The sequence below is a fragment of the Phasianus colchicus genome, chromosome 1, assembly GCF_987193195.1.
Source record: "Phasianus colchicus chromosome 1, bPhaCol1.hap1.1, whole genome shotgun sequence".
In the NCBI taxonomy this organism is placed as follows: domain Eukaryota; kingdom Metazoa; phylum Chordata; class Aves; order Galliformes; family Phasianidae; genus Phasianus; species Phasianus colchicus.
In genome coordinates, this window is record NC_143436.1 from 197,254,812 (window position 1) to 197,275,597 (window position 20,786).

Sequence of the window (20,786 nt, forward strand, 5' to 3'; positions counted from 1 at the left end):
CGACAAAGAGGAGGGATTTTTTTCCAGCTCACACCTCCGATTTGCTTTTGACAAGGATTGTTTTTTGCTTTTGTTCTGTCATCCTTGGCCACGGTGAGCGCTGGGATTTGCAGTGCCCTCGGAGAAGCAAAGGATGCCTTTAAGCAGTCAGCCCACTGTTTAGTTCAGCCCGAGGGATGGTTAATTCCGTATCCTGGTTACTGCCGAGCCCCGTGGTATTCTCAGATGGTTCCTTTGTTTACCTGAGCAGACTGTCAGTTTTCAAAGGATGTTTTTCCCCAAATTTTAGAGTTTTGTTTGTTTGTTTGCTTGTTTTTCAACCAAAAAATCGCAGGTTGGAATTTGACGCATGTGATTTTTCAAAGGTACAGACAGTGGGAGGTAGAAATGCAAAAAGAAGGTAGTGTTTCCAGGCTCGTGCACCTATGTAAGTCTATGCAAGGAGGCACATGTCTGTCTATCCATCCTTCTGTCCCTCCCTCCCTCCCTCGCTCCCTCCATCCATCCATCCATCCATCCATCCATCCATCCATCCATCCATCCATCCATCAATCCTCCTCCATCCATCCTCATGAAGTTCAACAAAGCCAAGTGCAACATCTGCACCTGGGTCGTGGCAACCCCTGCATCAGTACAAGCTGGGGGTGTAAGAATGGAGAACAGCCCTGCCAAAAGGGATCTGGGGGTACTGGTGGATGGCAGCTGGGCATTGTTGCCCTAAAGTCAACTGCATCCTGTGAGCTGGGAGATGGGTCTGTGAGCACCTGATGGAGCTATGGGTGTCCCTGTGTACTGTGGGGAGTGGGTCATCTGGTCCCACCTTAAGGGCCCCTTCCAACTCAAACGATTCTGTGAATCTTTGATCCATCCATTCATCCATCCCTCCATCCATCCATCTATCCCTTCATCCATCCATCCATCCATCTCCATCCATCCGTCCATCCATCCATCCGTCCATCCATCCATCCGTCTATCCATTTGTCCGTCCATCCATCCATCCATCCATCCATCCATCCATTTGTCCGTCCGTCCATCCATCCATCCATCCATCCATCCATCCATCCATCCATCCCCTGGCAGAGGCATGAGGTTGCTCATGCATCCTGTGCTCGGCAGTGAGACACTCATGCATAGTTTGCATACCTCTTGGCTCCCAGCCCTTTCCACGCCCAGCAGACACAGCCTTGAGCTTTATCTACACGTTATACATTTTGAATTGCAAAGCCACTCCTCTGAAAAGCCTTTTTCCTCCCTCCCCAGCCAGTACTGTTTCACAAGCTCCTTCCTCGCCTTTCCCTCCTGCTCTCTCCCGCAGCTGCTGTAGCACAAGGAGTGATGGATTTTCCTTTTCTGGAGCTGCAGAGCCGGAGGCCACTTGCAGCACCCAACAACACGACGAGCGTCACGCTGACATAAAGTCCGTGACACCTCCCAGCACCGTCCCCTGCACGTTGCACAACCCCCTGTACTGTAAAGCTGCATAAATATTGACGGGTGACTTTGCACTTTGCATTCATCACTTGCTGAGCTTCCTCCTCCTTCTGAGACCTGCAGGCAGAGCCCAGGATGAAGATTGAGTTTGCTCCGCTCTCCCTGCCAATGCAGAGGAGGCTTCAGACTGCAGCGGTGGTCCAGTGGGTCTTCAGCTTCCTATGTCTAGGTAAGAGGCAGCTCCTCTTCCTCATCTGAGCATCCAGAGCCAATTTTCAGAGGGTGAACAGTGTCTGCAAACTGTCCAGGAGCCAAGCTGGAAGGTGACATCCCAGGGTTTGCCATCAGTGTGCCAGCTGGCTTAACATGGTTTGAAGACTGTGTAAAGCTTCTGCTTGGCCATGGCAGGACAGTGGGTGTGTGTCCCAGCAGAACAGCAGCAGGTTTGGGGTATATATGGATCTAGGATACACATGTCTCCAAATTGGTATCTGCAAAGGAGGTGTAAGTTGTGCTTTAGAGCTTCGTTAAGTCTCTGAGATGGCTCCATCAAACCTCTGCTATATATCTGGGGTTGGATGGTCTCTGCACCAGTGTCTGCTGGACTGGAGCACTGGGCCATGCTGGCCCAGATGGATGTTTGGTTGTTTGCACGTTCTGTGGCACAACTTTAGCCCATGCTAAGTAATGTTTAGCTCAGACTCTACCTGGGTCCTGTTTGCAGCATGGATGCATCTAAGATTTAAGGAGAATGGATGGCGTTTTCCATTAGAACAACTTGTCCAGTAGGTTTGGCCCTTCTTAGTAGTGGGGTCAGGCTGGCACTTAACTTTTCAGTAATGAGGTTGACTGATAGAAGCAGCTGAAAGCCAGAAAGTGGGCAGTGGGGTGGAATCCTCCATTGGACAGAGGGTAATTTCAGAGGGAGCTTCTCAGGACGCAGGCTCTGCCCTCTGCAGGGAAATTTGGATTGCCCAAAATAAAGACAATACCTCAATCTGAAACCTCCTCCACTGCTGAGCTTCCACAGGTTGCTCTCTTTCTCTGGAACAGCCTTAGTCTGATTTTCTTTCCTCCTGACACAATTTGAGGCCAAAACCAGTTTAGAGATCAGGCCCTCTATGAGCAGAGTTTGACACTGGCTGCTCAGAGTCATGCTTCTGTTGCCAGAAAAGGGCTTTTGCAAACACACAGCCACCCTGCCAGGCGTTTGCATGGCCTTTTGCTGTTGCCATGGTTGTGCAAATGCATCCCCTCCAGGGGATGTTCCTTGCTTTAGATGCTGATGTTGCTGGATGGAGGGGTGTAGGGTGTGGAGCAGGGATCCCACTGCTTCCACCTGCAGAGTCCAGTACAGACCAGTGCCACCTCCCTGTGCAGTGGGTCCAGGCTTCTGCAGGGCACTGAAGTCAGCAAGTGGGAGCCCAAATTTGGTCTATTGCTTCCCCTGGCTTTTCTTCTTCCTTGTCTCCATGGGCTTGGGCATGGGCATCTCTCCAGATGCTGCGTGCAGAAGCATTAATTTAAGGTCTGAGCTTGTGTTAACCAACTCATCAGAACCTGAGCCTTGTAGGTCCCTTCTAACATGGGATATTCTATGATTCTATGATCAAAGTGGCAGGAGTTTTTTGCATGCTGTCTTTGCAGACCCAGCATGGGCAGCCAGCCTTTGAACCCTTTCAATCAGCAAGGTTGGCTCAAAGGACGCGCAGTGCCAGTGTGAGTCAGGAAATTTGGTGGCTGAGCAGAGTCCACAGCCTTAGTTTGGCTCTGCTAAGGGCTCTGGTTTGGCCCTGAGGACCACAATGTGCATCTTGCAAATCCTCCTGGGAACTGCAGTGCAAGAACTGCCCAGGGGCTGCTGCGATGACAAAGATCTCTTTCCAAAAGCTGCTGTTTCACTTACTTCAGGCTGAAGGAGTAAATTCTAGAGGAGCAGCAATGCTGAGCCCAGTAGGTCTGACAGGACATGGTTCTTGTGTGGACTTGCTTATAGCTCACAGCTCACTTGGAGAGCGTGGCAGGTATGTGGTGTGTCCATGGCTGTGGTGCAGCAGGGTTCACTTCTCTACAGAACCACCTCTGTTGCGTTTCATCCTCCTCTGGTTCCTGGTTTCCTCCTGAAGAACAACAAAACTTCTTAGCACAAGGTGCCCACCACCAAACACTTCACTTTGGCTTCAAGCTTCTTTGAGGGAAAGGAGAAAGAGAAACCTCCCAGCTTCTGATCTGAGCAGAATGCGTAAGGTTTGGGGTATGGAGCTTTCCTTGTTTCAAGAGCCCTTTGGTTTGGTTTTGCTTTTTGGCTGAAGGGATCTCACCTCACCTTCCATGGCAATGTAAGCAGTGCTGCAGACAATCTCAGCCTCCAGGATGTGGCACTGAGGGGTGTGGGTTTGTGGGCATGGTGGGGATGGGTTAACAGTTGGACTAGATGACCTTGGAGATCTTTTCCCACCTTTTGATGGTTCTATAATTATTTTCAGATAATTGATGTGTTTGTAAGGACATACGTGATTCCCTCAGACCTGCAGCAATGTCTGCCTTGAGAGGTCTCATAAATTCTCAAGCCATTTCTGTATCCTGCAAATTCTGTGTTTCCATGGGGCAATATTTGCAGAAACCAGTGTTTTTATAACAGTTTGGTGCTGGCTTCCCATGCAAGACTGTAGACCTGCAGGAAGAAGAGATGGAGATCAGGTCGCTTACCTGGCCCCACATCCTTCGTGGGATGGTGGTGGAGTCCCCATCACTGAGTGTTCCAGTGCAGAGGTGGCACTGAGGGACACAGTTGGTGGGCATGGTGGGGTGCGTTGGGTTTGGACATGGAGATATCGTAGCTATTTTCCATCCTTAATGATTCCATGACTCTGTGATTCTACAGCAACTTGTAGTTTGGGATCAGAAGGAGATATCTATCAGGATTCCCTGCCCAAGGGCTTAACACCTCGTTTGTTATATTCTTCAAAGTGTTTGCCTGGCAGGTAGCCCAGAAAATGGCAGTTGTCTGTAGGAATGCCAAGGGGAATATGGCTGCCACCTGGGCAGCTCTGACATGGTCATTGTTCCGGAGAAGGGCAGACAAGGAACTCTTGGCTTTCCTCATTTTCCTTATGGGAAGAAAGCAGTGATTGCAGGGGTTGCATCACAATAAGCAAACACTGCTGCTTGTAGACCTCCTGTTCTTCCCTGTCCCGCAAGGAGGGACAGGGATGTGGCCTCGGGATGTCCTTGCTGCTCTGCCTCTGGGAGATGAATCCTCCACTGCTGGTCCACAAAGGCTCGGTGTCTCACCCATGGCATTGCATTGCCTGTGCTAGGCTTTTGTGGAAGGGTTTGTGAACAGAACACAGAGACATCTGCAAGCAAGTTGGATTCATACTAGGACAGGAATGGGTGCAGAGCATCATAAGACTTTACAAAGGCAAGAAAGAACTCTTTGGATTAAGTGAAGGTCATCGTGTGCAAATTGTGCTCTGCATTAAAAAAAAAAAAAAAAAGCTGAATCAAAGAGCAAATGTTATTAATTTCATCCACAAATGAATTGAGGGTAAAATTAATAACTAAGTAATGCAAGATAAATGCCTCACTTGGATGATAAGTGGATAGATACGGACCAGAACAACACCTTCACTTTGCAGGGCATACCTTGAGCTTTGCACAGTGAGATAAAAAGAGTTAGGCGTTGCTCAGCTTTGCAGCAGACCTGGTGACCTTCTGTTAGGAACAGTACAGCTGCAACCTCTGTGGTGTTCCTCAAGTAGTGCTCGTGTCTTGTGTGCACCTTGGAGCTTGGTTTCATGCTGGATGCTCTTCTGCCTGACAGCTGTGCAGCTGTGGCTGTGTCTCTTCAAAGGAGCAGCACCAGGCATGAGCAGTTGTGACCTGGAAATTTGCACTGCACGTGAGACCTGCTGCTGTGCAGAGAGCCCAGTGCTTCTCCACCTTAAACCAACCTCCCCTCCACTCCCCTCCCCTCCTCTCCCCTTCCCCTACCTCCTTATTCTTCCCTTCCCTTCCCTTCCCTTCCCTTCCCTTCCCTTCCCTTCCCTTCCCTTCCCTTCCCTTCCCTTCCCTTCCCTTCCCTTCCCTTCCCTTCCCTTCCCTTCCCTTCCCTTCCCTTCCCTTCCCTTCCCTTCCCTTCCCTCTCTTCCTCCCTTTCTCCCTTCCTCCCTTCCCTTCCTTCCTTCCTTCCCTTCTTCCCTTCCCTTCCTTCCCTTCCTTCCCTTCCTTCCCTTCCTCCCTTCCCTTCCCTTCCCTTCCCTTCCCTTCCCTTCCCTTCCCTTCCCTCCCTCCCTCCCTCCCTCCCTCCCTCCCTCCCTCCCTCCCTTCCTTCCTTCCTTCCTTCCTTCCTTCCTTCCTTCCTTCCTTCCTTCCTTCCTTCCTTCCTTCCTTCCTTCCTTCCTTCTTTCCCTCCCTCTCTCCCTCCCTCCCTCCCTCCCTTCCTTTCCCCCATCCTTCCTCCTTTCCCCCCTTCCTTCCATTTACCAGTAGGAATTAACAGCATGCCATGCCAGAACTTTAAGACATGACTTCTGTTTTCACACACAACACTTTAGGATCAGGATGACTTATCAGAAGAATAGCCTGCAAACCAGATCTACTTATCAAGATACTGTCCAACACGAACATTTGAAATACTCCCAAAGCCTAAAGGAGGTTAAGCATCATGAGCACAGCCATAGAAAAGCACAATTTCTTTTAGAGGAAAATGCATTGAAACTCATCTGTTGGACCCTTTGTGGTAAAAAACAACCAAAGAAGTCTGAAGTGAGAGCACCATATACATCTTCTCTGATAGACCTTAGGTGAGAGCAGCTGGAGATGGTGAGTGCCAGGTGAACCCCACAGAGATGAAAATCCAGGTTTTGGGATGAGGGTGTGGATGCTGAAGCTGTGTCTGAGCTGAGCTTCTCCACCCCTGTGTCCTTCAGCCCTGGGTCTGTGATAAGAGCCTGGAGAAGAGCAAAATATAAAACTCACAGTCTTAGAATCATAAAATCACAGAATCATCAAGGCTGGAAGGACCTCTATGATCCCCAAGCCCAATTCCATCCAATCCCCACTGTGCCCACTGTCTGCATCCCTCAGCACCCCAACCCCATGGGTCTGGAACACCTCCAAGGATGGTGACCCCACCACTTTTCTGCACACCCTGGCCACTCTTTGGGAGAAGAAACTCTTCCTAATACCCATCCTGAACTCCTCTGACACAACTTGAGGCCATTGTCTCTCATCCTCATGTGACCCATGAGCTGGGGAAGCAAAAGGACTTGGGTCAGTGTGGATTTTCAGCCCATTCTCACTCAGATAGCACTCTGATGGGACAGGGCCACCGAGGCTTCCAGATGGAGAGGACACAGCTCTGACTGGCAGCTTGGTGGTCATCAGTGCTTCCCAGACTCTGTGCAGCAGACAGTGCTGGGCTTGGGTAGGATCTGGTGTGCCCAGTGATGCGTGCTTGCGTGCAGACTTTTCTTCTCTTGTTCCCCTGCCAAAACACAGGGCACGAGGGAGGCAGGAGGTAGAGGACAAAGCTGAGTGCTGACTGGAAACAGCTCAGGAAGGTCTTTAATGACTTGGAAAAGTCCCAAGTTATTAATGAATTCAGGAACAAAATAGAGCGTGCCTATAAAATCTGTGATGACACCACGTCAAAAAGACTGAAAATCCTCTACTGGTCAGGATTTGAGTTTGAAGTGAACCCAAGCAGAGGAGGAAAAGGTCCAGAATCAATAAGAAAGAAAAAAAAATCAATAAAGAGTAAAATTCTTCTATATGGGAAGATGAAAAATAAAAAAATCATGGACAGTCATTTAAAATGTGGAAACAGGGAGGTCCACCAGCCTTGATGGGGGAGGTGAACATGGGGGCCATTGGATAAAGGGATGCTTCCCATGGTTGGGGTCAAGCTGCTCTTCTGGCTCCTGGGGCAGACGGGAAGAAAACCATTTGTTGGTTTCCTAACTTCCCTCAAACTGATAGAATAACCCCACGGTGAGCACAGAGAAGGCTGGGGCTCCATCCAGTGCAGAACAGGTCCCTCCAGGTGAGCCATTCCTCTCCCAGCAGCCTTAAACCGCTCACCGCCTGGCTTTCCTCCCAGCACAGTGCTGCATCGCCGCCTTCATCGGCCTCCTCTTCACCCGGTTTTGGCTGCTCAGCGTCCTCTACGCCGCCTGGTGGTTCATAGACAGGGAAGCACCGCTCAGGGGTGGGCGGCGGATCCACCTGGTGCGGAACAGCGCTGTCTGGAGACACATGAAGGACTTCTTCCCCGTCACGGTGAGCATCCTCTGTGCCTTCCACTCCATTGCAGGGATCGTCCTCCTAAGAACCAACCCCAGGGCCTCAGCTGTGCAGTGCTGAAGGCAGAATGGTTTTCCCAGCTTAGAATGTGTGACCCAATGTTTTCCCAACACGTCCTTCAATCACTTGCCTTATGTGCACCCATTTAACCTCACTGTGTAGATAGGGCCATCTCCCCTTGTCTGTTCCCCTTGATATGGTGGTGAGGCAGTGGAACAGGTTGCCCAAGGAGGCTGTGGATGCCCCATCCCTGCAGGCATTCAAGGCCAGGCTGGATGTGGCTCTGGGCAGCCTGGGCTGCTGGTTGGCGACCTGCACATAGCAGGGGGTTGGAACTGGATGAGCATTGTGCTCCTTTGCAACCCAGGCCATTCTGTCATTCTATGGTTCTATGAAAGACCTGCCCCAGAGCCATCACAGTTCTGTGCAAACCCGAGCAATGCTCCAGGAGCATTCATGAGCCGTGCAGTAGAGTGAATTTCTAGGTTAGGTAAAGCTGAGCATCACTCTGGGGATTCGCACGATAATTCCTGAAAAGAAACATTGCACGTGAGTGCCAAGTACATCTCCCCTGCAACTCATGACCTTACAGTAAGTTCTTCTCTACAGAGAACCTTTTAAAGTGCACCCCTTCTCTTTTCCAGACCCAACAGCTCCGGGTCTCCTTTTCTCATACAGGAGATGCTCCAGGCCCTGTATCATCTCTGTAACTTTCCATCAGCTTCTCTCTAGAGGATCACCATCATCTAAACTGGAGAGCCAGCACTGCACACACTATTCTAAATGTGACCTCACTGGGGCAGAGCAGAGGGAAGGATCCCCTCCCTCACCCTGCTGGCCACGCTCTGCAATGCACCCCAGGATCCCATTGGCCTTTTTGGCCACAGGGCTCACTGCTGGCTCATGGTTCCCTGCTGGCTCATGGTTCCCTGCTGCCCACCAGGACCCCCATGTGCTTCTCCACAGAGCTCCTCTCCAGCAGCTCAGCACTGATCAGTACTGATGCTGTGGTTCTTCCTCCCCAGGTTCAGGACTCTGCACTTGTTCATGTCAAACCTCATCAGGTTTTCCTCTGCCCCATTCTCATCCTTCCCAGGTCTTGCTGAACGGTGGCACAGCCTTCTGGACTCTCAGCCACTCCTCCCACCTTTGTTCCGTCAGCAAATTTTAGTTATTTCATGGCTAAATTCAGAGTTGGATTCTGTAGAAAGCTATTGGAAATGTCCTGAGAAAGCCATCCTCTGCCTTTCTGTCTGCTCTCTTGCCTTATCCAGAGCCATTTTCCTGAGCTTTTGCAGTGATCTAAGGGCTCCTGGCCAAGCTTCAAAGCAAGAATGTGTATCATAGTCTCCTGGGGAGGAATGGGAGCACAACCCAGGAGAGCTCCTGCTGGCTTTTACCATAACAGACAGGTAATGTTATAGGACATTCATCAGGAAACACCAAATTCCCAAGTCGTTATTCTCAAGGTTACTGCAGAAAACGCTAAAAATGCTGCATGCTGTTTATGTGATTGTAAAGATTATACATCATGCATGTTCTGTAATTCATTTCTGGCCATAAAGCACAGCTTGAGCAGTGTCAGACCGATCTCTGCTAAGACATAGTGCCAGCTAAGCCCAACAACACCTCCTTGCCTGCCCCATGCACACTCCCTGCTGAGCAGTGCCCTGGGCTGTCCGTCTGTCCTGGGGATGGGCTGATGGTTGGGCATGGACTGATGGTTGGGCATGGGTTAATGGCTGGGGATGAGTTGATGGCTGGGGATGGGTTGATGGTTGGATTAATTGATCTTAGTGATTTTTTCCAACCTAATTCTGACTCCATGATTCCCTACCAGGTGGCATTGCCAGGCAGAAAATCCAGCAGAGGGAGCATAGCTACTGGTTTTGCTTGCAGCATACTGGGGTGCACAGGGAGGGTTTGGAGCAGCCTTTTCCTTGCTGCTCTGGGAGAAGTCACACATTTCCCTTGCTTGAAAGGCATTTCATTTCATATCCTTCAAGCATGGGCTCGAATAAATTATTTGGGAATGGGAAATTATTTGTTCCTAAGTGTAGATGTTAAGCACTGCAAATATTGCTTTAGCCATCCTGTAATCTCCCAAGGAGCAGAACTGAGCTGAGCTTTGGTCTGAGCTACACGCTCCTGCTTGCCCAAAATCCCAACCAGAACAGAGGTAAATGGGGCCATGGATTTGGGGGACATGGATCCAGCACCACGGGCTGCATTTGTTGTGTAGATTGAGTTTGCTCAGCCCTGGAGGATTAGTTATTCTGGGAAGATTAAATGTGGCTCCTAATCCTCCCAGATCCCCACTGCAAACTTATTGTGGCCAAGCATCAGTGCTGGGAGGTGGGGAGGCAGCAAGAGCCGCCTGCACTGCTCTGCCCGTGGGTATTTCAGGAAAGGGATTGAAATGCTGCTCCTATGGGATCCTGGGCATGTTGGCTGCTGCAGAAGCAATGAGAGGCTGGGATGAGCGTCTGCTTTCCGGAGATCTAGGCAGAGTGAATTTGCAGTTTGCTGCAGTGGGGATCTCTCATGCAGGAGCACTCGGGCTCCCAGCGTGTGCGAGGAGCACCCTCTGCTGATCCCAGTCGTGCAGAATTGCTGTGCTCTTTGCTTTTGCCCTTATTTTAAATAGGGGATTGTCAGGACCCGAGTGAGTTTGAGTGACTGTAAAAGGTGGATGAGCACTGGGATCCCAGGCATTTTCCCAGGAGCATCTTTCCCAGGAAGGTTTTTTTTTTCCTGTATTTCAATCATATTCTCATCTTCATTTTCACGTAACCATGATAGGCCTGCAAACTACGCTGAGCTCACCTGGGCCTTAGAAGTGGGGTTGATATCCCCAGAAATGCACAACGAATCTCTCTGGGCAGCCAGTGGTTGAGCAGATATCCCACAATGTCTGCTGGGGCTGATGGTTCCTCCAAGAGAGATTTTGGAGCTGTCTTCATCAGTCAGTAATTAGTCTGCTACTGCCAGGTCGCTGCCCAAACTCATACCTCCTTTCTCATACATCCTTCTCCACCAGAAGGAGCATCCATTATCACCATGGTGGGAACACACCCAGCATTAGAAATGCTCCACCACTGATGGGTTGTTGGTTGTACTTGATGACCTTGGTGGTCTTTTTCAACCTACGTGATTCTGTGATTCTGTGAGTATTGCATGTGGACAAGGAATAGCACATCTTCACTGCTGTTCACCAACCTTCCTCCTGCAGCCACGGTGCTCCTGTAATCTCAGCTGAGGAGCACCATGGGCATGCCTAAGGGGAAGGCCTTCAACAAATGCTGTCATCCATCAGAGCAGCCCAGCAGGTAACATCTCACCAGCTTTATTCAGGGCAACCTGAAAAATGTCTCTGTGTGTAGAAGGTTCCTGTAGTCCTCAGGGCACTGTTTTCCCCTCTTGAAGAGCCACAGGACATTTTTTGTCATCCTTGGGGTTATCTTTAAGGGTTCAATGGTTGGGCTAGATGATCTTAATGGTCTTCTCCAACCTTAATGACTCTATGGTTCTGTAAGTGCCAGTTGTATGTTGTTATCTATAGCAACTGGCAGAGTCCCAACCTCTTTCATTGTCCTTGGGCTCTTGTTGGGTTTCTTTTTTTTGCTGGCTTAACTAAAACGCGTCACTGGAGACTTAGTGGGCCCCTAGGAGTTCATTCATTCTCATAATTGCATAAACCATGACGGGGGTTATTTGTGTGTGCTGTGGTTCTGGTTGAGCACAGGGCATTGCAGAGTGGAGTGGTCCAAGTGCACACGAGCCAAGCCCTACCAGGAATATTTTATTACTTTTCACAGCAGAGCAGTACTGTTTGTGACTGGGGATCTTGTGCTTTGGCCCATGACGTTAAACATCATTTCTGGTTTCCAGTACTTCTGGCTGCTCATTTTGCTTCCTTCTGTTGGCTACAGGAGAGAAGAAAGATTGTTCAGGCAAAAGCAGCATACATCCTGGTGACCCAAAGTCAACTCTCTTCCATTTTCTGAAGAGCTTCCTTGCCCTGTGACTTGGAACTCTCTTTTCTGCCTTCAAGTGAATTCAGTACTGTGGCACCTGGAGAAAGCACTAGTGCCCTGAGACATTTTCTCAGACTCCTTCCATTGCTGAGAAGAGAAACCTATTTTTCCTGAGGAGCTGCTGGTACTCAGATGTTTGCTTTTCCCTTTGTCTCCCATCACCCTTAGGCGATGTGCTGACTTCTCTTTGGTACAATTTCTTCTTCCTGGGGCTTGCTCCTTGGTTGCTGTCATCCCATAGAGGACCTGACTGCATGCTTGTTCCTGCATGAGATGCTCTCTGGAGGTGCCTGGGTGGAAAGCAAGGGACCTGAGGATTTGCTTAGGGTGAAACTGAACAGAAGTTTATCCTACTTAAGAGCAGATTAATGAGCATAACATCATTGGAAGTGAGTTTGGGGCCAGAGGGTGATAGGAATGCAATAGCAATTCAGTCTGGGAGACTAAATGAAGAAGGTACAGGTTTTCTGATCAGCTTTCCTGGCCAGTCCCTGTCTCCACCACATGTTCCTCTGTGCCTTAGGATGTGATGACATGGCAAGTCAGCGTGCTCCCAGTCAGTCTGTCTGCTGGCACAGCAAGCTCTGTGCATTGACCAAGCTCATCTCAACCTGATTCCATCCATTTCGCCACATGACTGCTTTTAGATCCCTCCAGCCCTATAAACAAGGCCAACTGGGGGCTAGGTGTTGATTTGACCCAAGGATATGCTGATGTAAAACAGAATTTTGCTTTCTTCAAGCACTTTTGCACCAGTTTTACATGGGGAATCACCCTTCCTCCCTTTTCCTATAGTCTGGGGCGAGACCGTCCAACACACGTGATAACCAAAAAACCCAGCCACGTCTCAAAAAGTGAATTAAAACAGCCTCATTAAACCAGTGCTGAAATCCTGTGCTGATACAGTCCCTTGGAAGCCCTAATTAGCTTAATTCAGTTGCAAAATGAAATGAAAAACAAATAACAAATGAAGGCCACTTTAATTCCAGCTGAGAGCATCTACTTGTGATGTTAATGTGGTTTAGCTAATTCAGTTTAAAACTAAATTTCCTTGAGATCCTCACCAGTACATGGTCTCTTATTAGAGCCCCTAGAAGTTTGTACATGCATTTCCCTAACATCGATGGTGACCATGCATGGAGCAAATCTCACCAGAGACGGGGGACAGGGTCTTTCCCATGTTCTGGACTCACTTTTGGGTAGATAAAGTAGGGGGAGCTTTTTACAATCAAGAATTCACTGGGAGCACTGAACATCTGCAGTGATTATGTCCGTGAAAGGATAAAGTAGACCTCACCCTTCAAATTCAAATTTATGAGCTGGGAGGGCCACGATAACCCCATATCTGGGACCTAAATGGCTTTCTGCCCTGCCACCAGGTTCACAACACACTGACAAGGGGTCAGGGCTGCGGTCAGCAGACAAGACATAAGCCAGCATCCCAACCATGACAAGGGGAAGCCATTCAAGCCAACACACCCAGGGCTCAGCTTGGAGTGCATGGCCCCAAGCCAATAAGAGTTCTCTGCTTTGGGGATGAAGGTCCTGTGCATTAATTTGTCACCCCTCTAACTTGAGAAACTAGTCTTGCCTTACCAAGAAAACTTCAGGACAAGAATTTGTCTCCCTTCAGTGTTTACACACAGACTGGCTTGGCTGGACCCTCAAGTCCTTTGACAATGATTAATGTTCAACTCACCCAGAAAAAGCAGAGCAGTAGATGCCATTCAGGAGGAGCAGAGGTGACAACCTAGTCAAGCCAGGAGGAATGAGATCCACCCCCTGCACCTCAACCCCATTACGCACTCTGGGGCTGCAGAGCGCAGAGCCTGGGCTGGGTGCTGCCAGGTGTTAACTTTCCTGGCTGTCTGGGAACAGCTTGCTGTGCAGAGCTTCACTTCTGGCAGGAGGAGGGGAAGGAGAGAACAAACAGCGGGGACAACCCTGATGGATGGATTTAATTGCTGTGTTTAAGTGTTTCCAGAAGGAGAAGGGTGGTTTAGCATCCAGAGACTGACCTATGTCTTAAGATACTTTACCCAAGTCTCTCCTCTGCTACAGATTTCCTTCCTGGTCTTTTGCAAGGAAATGATTTCTCTGTAGGTTCTGGCCAAATAATGAGCCCTGTGACAAAGACAGGGACCCTCTCTCCCTTCCTTTGCAAAGCTGAAAGAGGCAATTACGTCAACAATGTCATTAAGATGTGATTGGTGCTGCAGGGGACAGCTCCACTTTGACCAGGCCATCAAACATTGAACATCAGGGCTCCTACCATCTAGTTGTTATAGAAGCATAGAATCACCAAGATTGGAAAAAACCTACACGATCATCCAATCCAACCATCCACCCATCACCAATAGTTCTCACTAAACCATGTCCCTCAACACGATGTCCAAACATTCCTTGAACTCCTCTGGGGTCGGTGACTCCACCACCTCCCTGGGCAGCCCATTCTAGCACCTGAGCACTCTTTCAGAAAAGCTACCCTCAGCTTAAAGCAGGGCTCTGGATACTTATCTCATGATTGAGCCACAAAACACATGGATGTGACCCAATTCAGACCCACCTACAATTGGTAGGACTCCAGATCTTAGAGGACACTTAGATGTACAAGGAATCATGTATCAGAAGCAGTTCCTCTTGTAAGCTCCACTGAACACTGATTTTCCATCCTCTTTCACTGAGGTGAGCAGCAAGCAGCATCTCCTAGGGAAGTTTTTTAGGGTGGGAGGTGTCCTAGCATGGCTTGGAGCAGATTGCAGGGCTGGGTGCTTGCCCAAGTCCAATCTTCATTAGCAAGGAGGGTGGCACAACCTTGGGGTGCAGCCAGGTGCTCAGCCTGCTGCTACCCTCCCTTCTCACACTTCAGGAGATTTAGTGGCTTGTGACGCATCCCAGCATCTCACCCTGCTTATAAATCATTCAGAGATGAAAGGTTGTTTGGAAACTGAAGATAAATGCAGGATACATTGATGCAAGCTGAGATTACTCAAAAACTGAGTAAATCGTGGCAGGGGCTCAGCAATTCAGCCATCTGCCCCTCTTCCTGCAGTTGGGTGGTGATGGGGACTTTTGTTTGTCTCTTCCTCTCATTAGGAGCAGGCGCTTCAATGGGCACATGTGTACAGTCAACAGTGCTTTAGGACAGATGGGAAATGAGCCGTGATGTCAAAAAGTAAAATAGAACTCAGGGAGCTGGGTGCTTCTAGGAAAACAAATGCCCCATTAGCTGCTCCCTGCATTTGGACAGAAGCAGGGTACTCGAAGCACTGATGGGGTGAAGCACTGAGGGCTTTGTTTCTCCTTGTGCAGAAGTGCTTTGAGCTGTCTGGAAATCCGTGATGGCTTTGTAATGGGCAGCCCTGAGGCTGAGAGCATCCCCAGCACCGATTTAGGGGTTGCAAAGACATCAGCATTTGGCTGTTGGATGCTTCTGGCAGAGTTATGCCCTGTCTGTACGATGCTGGGATTGCAGGATCTCCTCAGTGGCACAGCTCAAGGCTGACTTGGTCACACTGGTCCTTCCATTCCAGGTGGGCCATCACAAGTGTAACCCACAGAGGCCAAATCTTGTCCATTATCTCCCCTCTCCTGCTGGGCCACACATGCAATACTTTGCACTTTTCAAAACTGGCTGAGATTTTTTGCTTGCCCCTTAGCCAACCCTCAAGGGCCAACCATGTGCTGCAGACCACGCTGTCCATCCCTGAAGGCTGAACATGGTCAGTGGGCATGGTGGTGGTGGTGGGCTGACAGTCAGGCAAGATGGTCTTAATGGTCTTTTCCAACTGTAATGATTTTATGATTTCTCACTCCTGGTAAAATTGCAACAACCTTGAGCAGACATCCATTGCTCCCTGATGGACCTGCATGTTTCTTTAGGTAACTAATACAGGCTCTTGTAGGGTAGTCCACAATGTAAAGAAATACATCATTTTTTTCCTTGGGAGCTGAGGTTCTCACCTAATGATATACAAAGCATTCTTCAATTACTTGATGTATTTCAGATCAGGTCCATCACTACTAGGGTGGCTCTGGCTGTGGTGGTTATAAGGGGCTACATAGGGAGTTATCTCATTTTTTTGCTTTTTTTTTCTATAGTGTAAAATGTACTGGAGGAGGTTTTAAAGAAAGTTAGTTCATAACAACATCTAGACCAGCTCAAAGCAATATGGGCTTTGAGAAATCTGATCTGGTGGAAGGTGTCCCTGTCCATGGTAGTGGGGTTGGACCCAACCCATTCCATTACTCTTTAAAATCATAGAATCAGAGAATCATAGAATGGCCTGGGTTGCAAAGGAGCACAATGCTCATCCAGTTCCAACCCCCTGCTATGTGCAGGTCACCAACCAGCAGACCAGGCTGCCCAGAGCCACATCCAGCCTGGCCTTAAATGCCTGCAGGGATGGGGCATCCACAAGATGAATGAAGAATAAATAAGGAATAATGACTAAAGAACAATAAAGATCTGTAGCATTAGAGATGTCATTTTCAAGCCAAGAAATGGAGGGAGATACAAAAACAGTCAATGAAATACATCTCAGTGAACAACATTGGAGCTGTTCCAGTTGATCTTTCCCAGCAGAAGGAGGGATGGATGCAAGGGAACCCCTCTGTTCTCCATAGCCAACTCTCCATGCGCTGCGGTGACGGCATTAACTCCTGTCCCACCCCTTGTCCAGCTGGTGAAAACAGCGGAGTTGGACCCTAGGCAGAACTACTTGGTGGGATTTCACCCCCACGGCGTCCTGGCAGTGGGAGCCTTCATCAATTTCGGCACAGAGGCGACAGGGTTTTCCACGATCTTCCCAGGCATCACCCCACACCTGATGACGCTCTCCTTATGGTTTCGTGTCCCCTTCTTAAGGGACTACCTGATGAGCGCAGGTAAGTGGGATGGCAGCACGATGAGCGGTGGGATGAGAGAGTGAATCAAATGTTTTTTAGGGAGCAAAGAGGGAAAACGTCTGAGATGCCTGAGAAGGTCAAGGAGTCCTTAATGAATGGCATCTATGGGTGTTGGATTCAGCACCAAAAAAACCCTCTGAAACAGTGCAGCTACCAAAGGTAGCTCATGGTGTTGCACAATACATGGCAGGACAGGAAACAAAAAGAAAAAGGAGGAGGTAAAAATTAAATGGAGAGGGGGGAAAGGGCTCCAGAGAGATTTGTGGAGATCTGGCCTCTGTCTCTCACTGGTGGGCTTGGAGTTCACCCACTTCTCCATCTGAATCAGCTCATGGGGTGGCTGGGGCTTAACTGCAGCTAGTGCAGTGTGTTGTGATGTGGCAGAGCTTTGCATGAGCCCTACATCACCCCAAGGAGATGGTCTGAGATTTCCAGAACGCTAGAAAACTGAAAATAAAGCACTGAGCAACTCTCTTGAGTTGGATAAAGAAGGAAAATGGGAATAAAACACACTTTGCGGGTTTTACAGATGCTCAGTTTTTAATTCCTCTCTACCTCCCAGGCCTTGTGTCCTCTGATAAGGAGAGCGCGTGCCATGTTCTGCAGAGGCCAGAGGGGGGGAACCTGCTGGCTGTCATCGTTGGTGGGTCTCAGGAGGCTCTGGATGCCCGGCCAGGATCCTGCACCTTGCTGCTGAGGAATAGGAAGGGATTTGTCCGCGTGGCCATCGAGCGGGGGTGATGCAAAGGATGGGGGAACAGGGTGGTTGGGGAGGGATGCTCTGATCTGCGGGTGGTCAATAGGTTGTCCCAGGTGAATTCTGGGGGATAGTGAGAGTGTTTTGAGGTTGGCCTTACTGATCGTCGTGGCCACATGTTGTGTTCGTCTCCCTGCAGCACCCCACTGGTCCCTGCCTTTTCCTTTGGGGAGAATGAGCTCTATGACCAGGTGAGCAACCCCAAGGGCTCATGGCTGCGGAGGATCCAGCACCGGCTCCAGCAGATCATGGGTATCTCCCTACCCCTCTTCCACGCAAGAGGTATCTTCCAGTACAGCTTTGGGGTGGTCCCCTACCGCCGGCCTGTCAACACCGTGAGTAAGTCCTCCCTCAACAGAAGCCTGGCCAAAGCATGGTCAAGGATGGTCCCTGGGCTGTGTCTTCTTTCTGCTGAGCCAAGAAGCATGAGCTGCCATGGGCTGGAAACTTGTTGGCAATGAAGCACCTCCCACTGCTCACCTGCCCCTCTCGTGGCCCTTTTTTTGCTTAAAAAAATTTTTTTAAGTGGTCTTTGATTCTGGGATATGTTTCCTTAAGATAGAAAAATTTCCCACCTGCAGATGAAAGGAAAAGGCTGCCCAGAGAGGCTGTGGATGCCCCGTCCATCCCTGGAAGTGTTCAGGGCCAGGTTGGATGGGGCCCTGGGCAGCCTGGTCTAGCATTAAATGTGGAGGTTGGTGGCCCTGCGTGTGGCAGGGGGGTTGGAGCTTCATGATCCTTGAGGCTCTTTCCAACCCTGGCCATTCTGTGATTCTGTGATAAAGTTAAAAACATAATTGGGTAAGACTGCCTGAGTATCCATGCAGCTCTGGAAGCTGTGATGTGACACTCAGCTGAATGTGGCATTGGAGCACCTTCGGGGCAAATGGGTTGGCACAGAGAAAGGATAACACAGGGTTCCCTGCGTACACCAGACTGGGGCTCTGGCTTGGTCATCCTCCATAACCCAAGTGGTCTGAACAGTGCTGAGAAAACCCCAGAGCAAGTCGAGATGCTCCATCGCTTTCATGAGATGCATCCAGTCTCAGTCCCACCAGAACCAAGTTGTATAAACCCCTGTAATGGCATTAGGTTGAACTTGCAAGCCAATCCCACAAGCATAAGTAAGACAAGACCTACATGATTTGCCCAGCATCCCATGCAGATGCAGACACAAGCCCCAGCCTATCTGTACACAAACAAGTCAGGCTGGTTTCACTGGAGACCATGCACAACAGGAGATCAAATTTAAAGAAAGGTGTTGGTTGTGATGAAGTTCCACCTGGTTTCAACAGCTCCACGCTTGGCCCACAGTACAGCTGATGGCCCGAATTAATGTAATTAAAGAGGCTGTTTGGAAAGGTCAGGGCTCACCCTGCTGATTAGGTTTGACAGGCAGCAATTACTTCTAATTGTTTTACAGCCTGTTTGGATTGACTCAATGGTTTTACAAGCAGCACAGTATCAGAAGGGCTCCTCATTAGTTCGATGAGGAACAGTGTTACACAATGATGAAGCTTGACAAACACAATTAGAGTCAGCAGGCAGAGCAGGAGAAGTGTCCTACTGCTGGTGGCTCTGGGAGATGGGAAAGGGCTGGAATCAAATTATGTAGATTTGTCCTTGAAAAAAGCATCTGAGATATTAAGAGAAGCCATAGGAGCTGCACTGGGCTGGACCTCCATCTCCCCACCTCCTTGGCTATGCTGTCTCCCAGACCGTGACTGGCCATATCAATGTGTCCTTCACATCTTTGGAAAGGTGGGACTCCATCTCGGTGCTAACACGTGCAAAGTGTCCATAGAGACCTGACCTAATGGTTGCTCTTGTTTTCCAGTTGGGAAGCCAATTCCCGTGCTGAAGAAGTACAAACCATCGGACGAAGAGGTTGATCAAGTCCATCAGAAATACTTAGAAGAGCTGAGCAAGCTCTTTGAGGAACACAAAGCTAAATATAACGTCCCAGAAGACAGTCACCTCGAATTTGTATAGAGCTCCTTGTGGAAGGGGGAATTGTGGACATCAAGCTTCAAGTTCTCCCTGTCCCTGGGACTGTTTCGCTTCAGTTGTGGGTAATTCATGGTCCATACAGTGTGGGGAGAAGGACTTGGTTCTCCCAGCGTTTTCATCACTCCTCCCTGTAGGACACATAGAAGATAATAAGCAAACAAGATCCCATCCGACTGACCCCACACCACTGAAACTGCCCAGCACAAAGCTCCCACCTCCCAGCTGGTCTCCATGCCGGCCGTTCAAGGTATCTCCAGGCAGACATGAATTATTGTTTCCTTTGCATTTAGTTCAAGTTTCTTTTTCCCAGGCTAGCTGGGTAAAGTTTGTGCTGCAAAAATTCGATTCCTCAAAGATATCCGAAAGGATATAAAGACGTTGGCTGGGAAAATCACTTCTTGTGTGAGGAGCCCTGCTTATAACCAACCTCAGACCCCTCCAGTGGGAATGCCACAGCAGCACCAGCACTGAGCACCTCGTGTCACAAATGATGGCATTTCCTCAGGTGAGAGCATGTCCAGGAGATGGGAGAAGTGATCTGGGACAGGAAATATGGCTCACAAAGCCATGTTTGGCAGGTGCTCAAGGCTTTAAATAGCTGCTGCTCCTTGATATCCAGAACTTTATTAAACTCTGCGCTTAATGGGATTTTGCAGCGTGGAAGTTTTAGGTGGCAGGAAGCCATCTGCTCAGATCAGCCTTATTTTACCCTCAGAGAGCCCTTATACAATCACATCCCCTCTCTCCCTTCATTTCTTTCTCTCCTTCCCACCTGCAAGGAGCTGCCAGAGATCCCAGGATTTGTGTTACTGTAGAATTGCATTTAACGAGCTGAACGCACAGCTCTGCTCCTGAGCCAGAGATGCCAGGACCATCACTGTGGGGTTTTTGATTTTCACCTTCTCCCTGCTTCAGCCTCAGTGAAGTTACTCCACCTGAATGACCAGCTGCACATCCCTCCTGTTCCCAGAAAACCAGCAGCAATAGGAAAAATTTGTCCAGAGCCCTTATTGACATCGCTAACCATTCCTGTAATCCCCCACTTAATCCAGTCAAATAAAGCAGGTCACCTGCTATGATTTCTTGCTTGTTTTCTATTAATAGATTTTTTTCTTTTGTCCTTAATTAAGGGCAGAGGTGCCTGAGCAGGAGGAAGATTTATGCACTAGAAAAAGAGCAGTAATTCTCTCCCTTTTTTTTTTTCTTTGCCATTTTCTTTAACTGTTTGTCAGCACCCAAGCATTATTTTTCTTTCCTGTCCTTTCCTCTGCCTTCCCTTGCTCTGGTCCTTCTACCAGCAATGCTGCTGTGACTTCTGCAAGCAGCCTGGCAGG

At 49.2% G+C, this 20,786-nt stretch overlaps 1 protein-coding gene across 2 annotated transcripts; it reads left to right on the forward strand.

Annotated features, from left to right (window-relative positions):
* Positions 1 to 268: 268 nt before the first annotated feature.
* MOGAT2 (monoacylglycerol O-acyltransferase 2) lies at positions 269 to 20,564 on the forward strand. 2 transcript variants are annotated; one of them, XM_090134292.1, is made up of 7 exons: positions 269 to 427; positions 1,316 to 1,660; positions 7,538 to 7,716; positions 16,460 to 16,664; positions 17,248 to 17,422; positions 17,582 to 17,781; positions 19,280 to 20,564. In XM_090134292.1, the coding sequence occupies exons 2-7, from the start codon at positions 1,567 to 1,569 to the stop codon at positions 19,432 to 19,434; spliced, it is 1,008 nt and encodes a 335-aa protein (XP_089990418.1). In that variant the 5' UTR covers positions 269 to 427; positions 1,316 to 1,566; the 3' UTR covers positions 19,435 to 20,564. The 2 variants fall into 2 exon arrangements, with proteins under 2 accessions (XP_089990418.1, XP_031461975.2); XM_031606115.2 differs by lacking the exon at positions 269 to 427 and having other exon boundaries at positions 1,270 to 1,660.
* Positions 20,565 to 20,786: the final 222 nt, after the last annotated feature.

What these genes read in the sequence shown, in the direction of transcription:
- MOGAT2 (XM_090134292.1), top strand. Translation starts at nt 1,567, where the DNA reads ATGAAGATTGAGTTTGCTCCGCTCTCCCTGCCAATGCAGAGGAGGCTT. An exon ending in CTTCAGCTTCCTATGTCTAG is followed by an intron (nt 1,661 to 7,537) that starts GTAAGAGGCAGC and finishes CTTTCCTCCCAG; the next exon opens with CACAGTGCTGCATCGCCGCC. An exon ending in AGGACTTCTTCCCCGTCACG is followed by an intron (nt 7,717 to 16,459) that starts GTGAGCATCCTC and finishes CCCCTTGTCCAG; the next exon opens with CTGGTGAAAACAGCGGAGTT.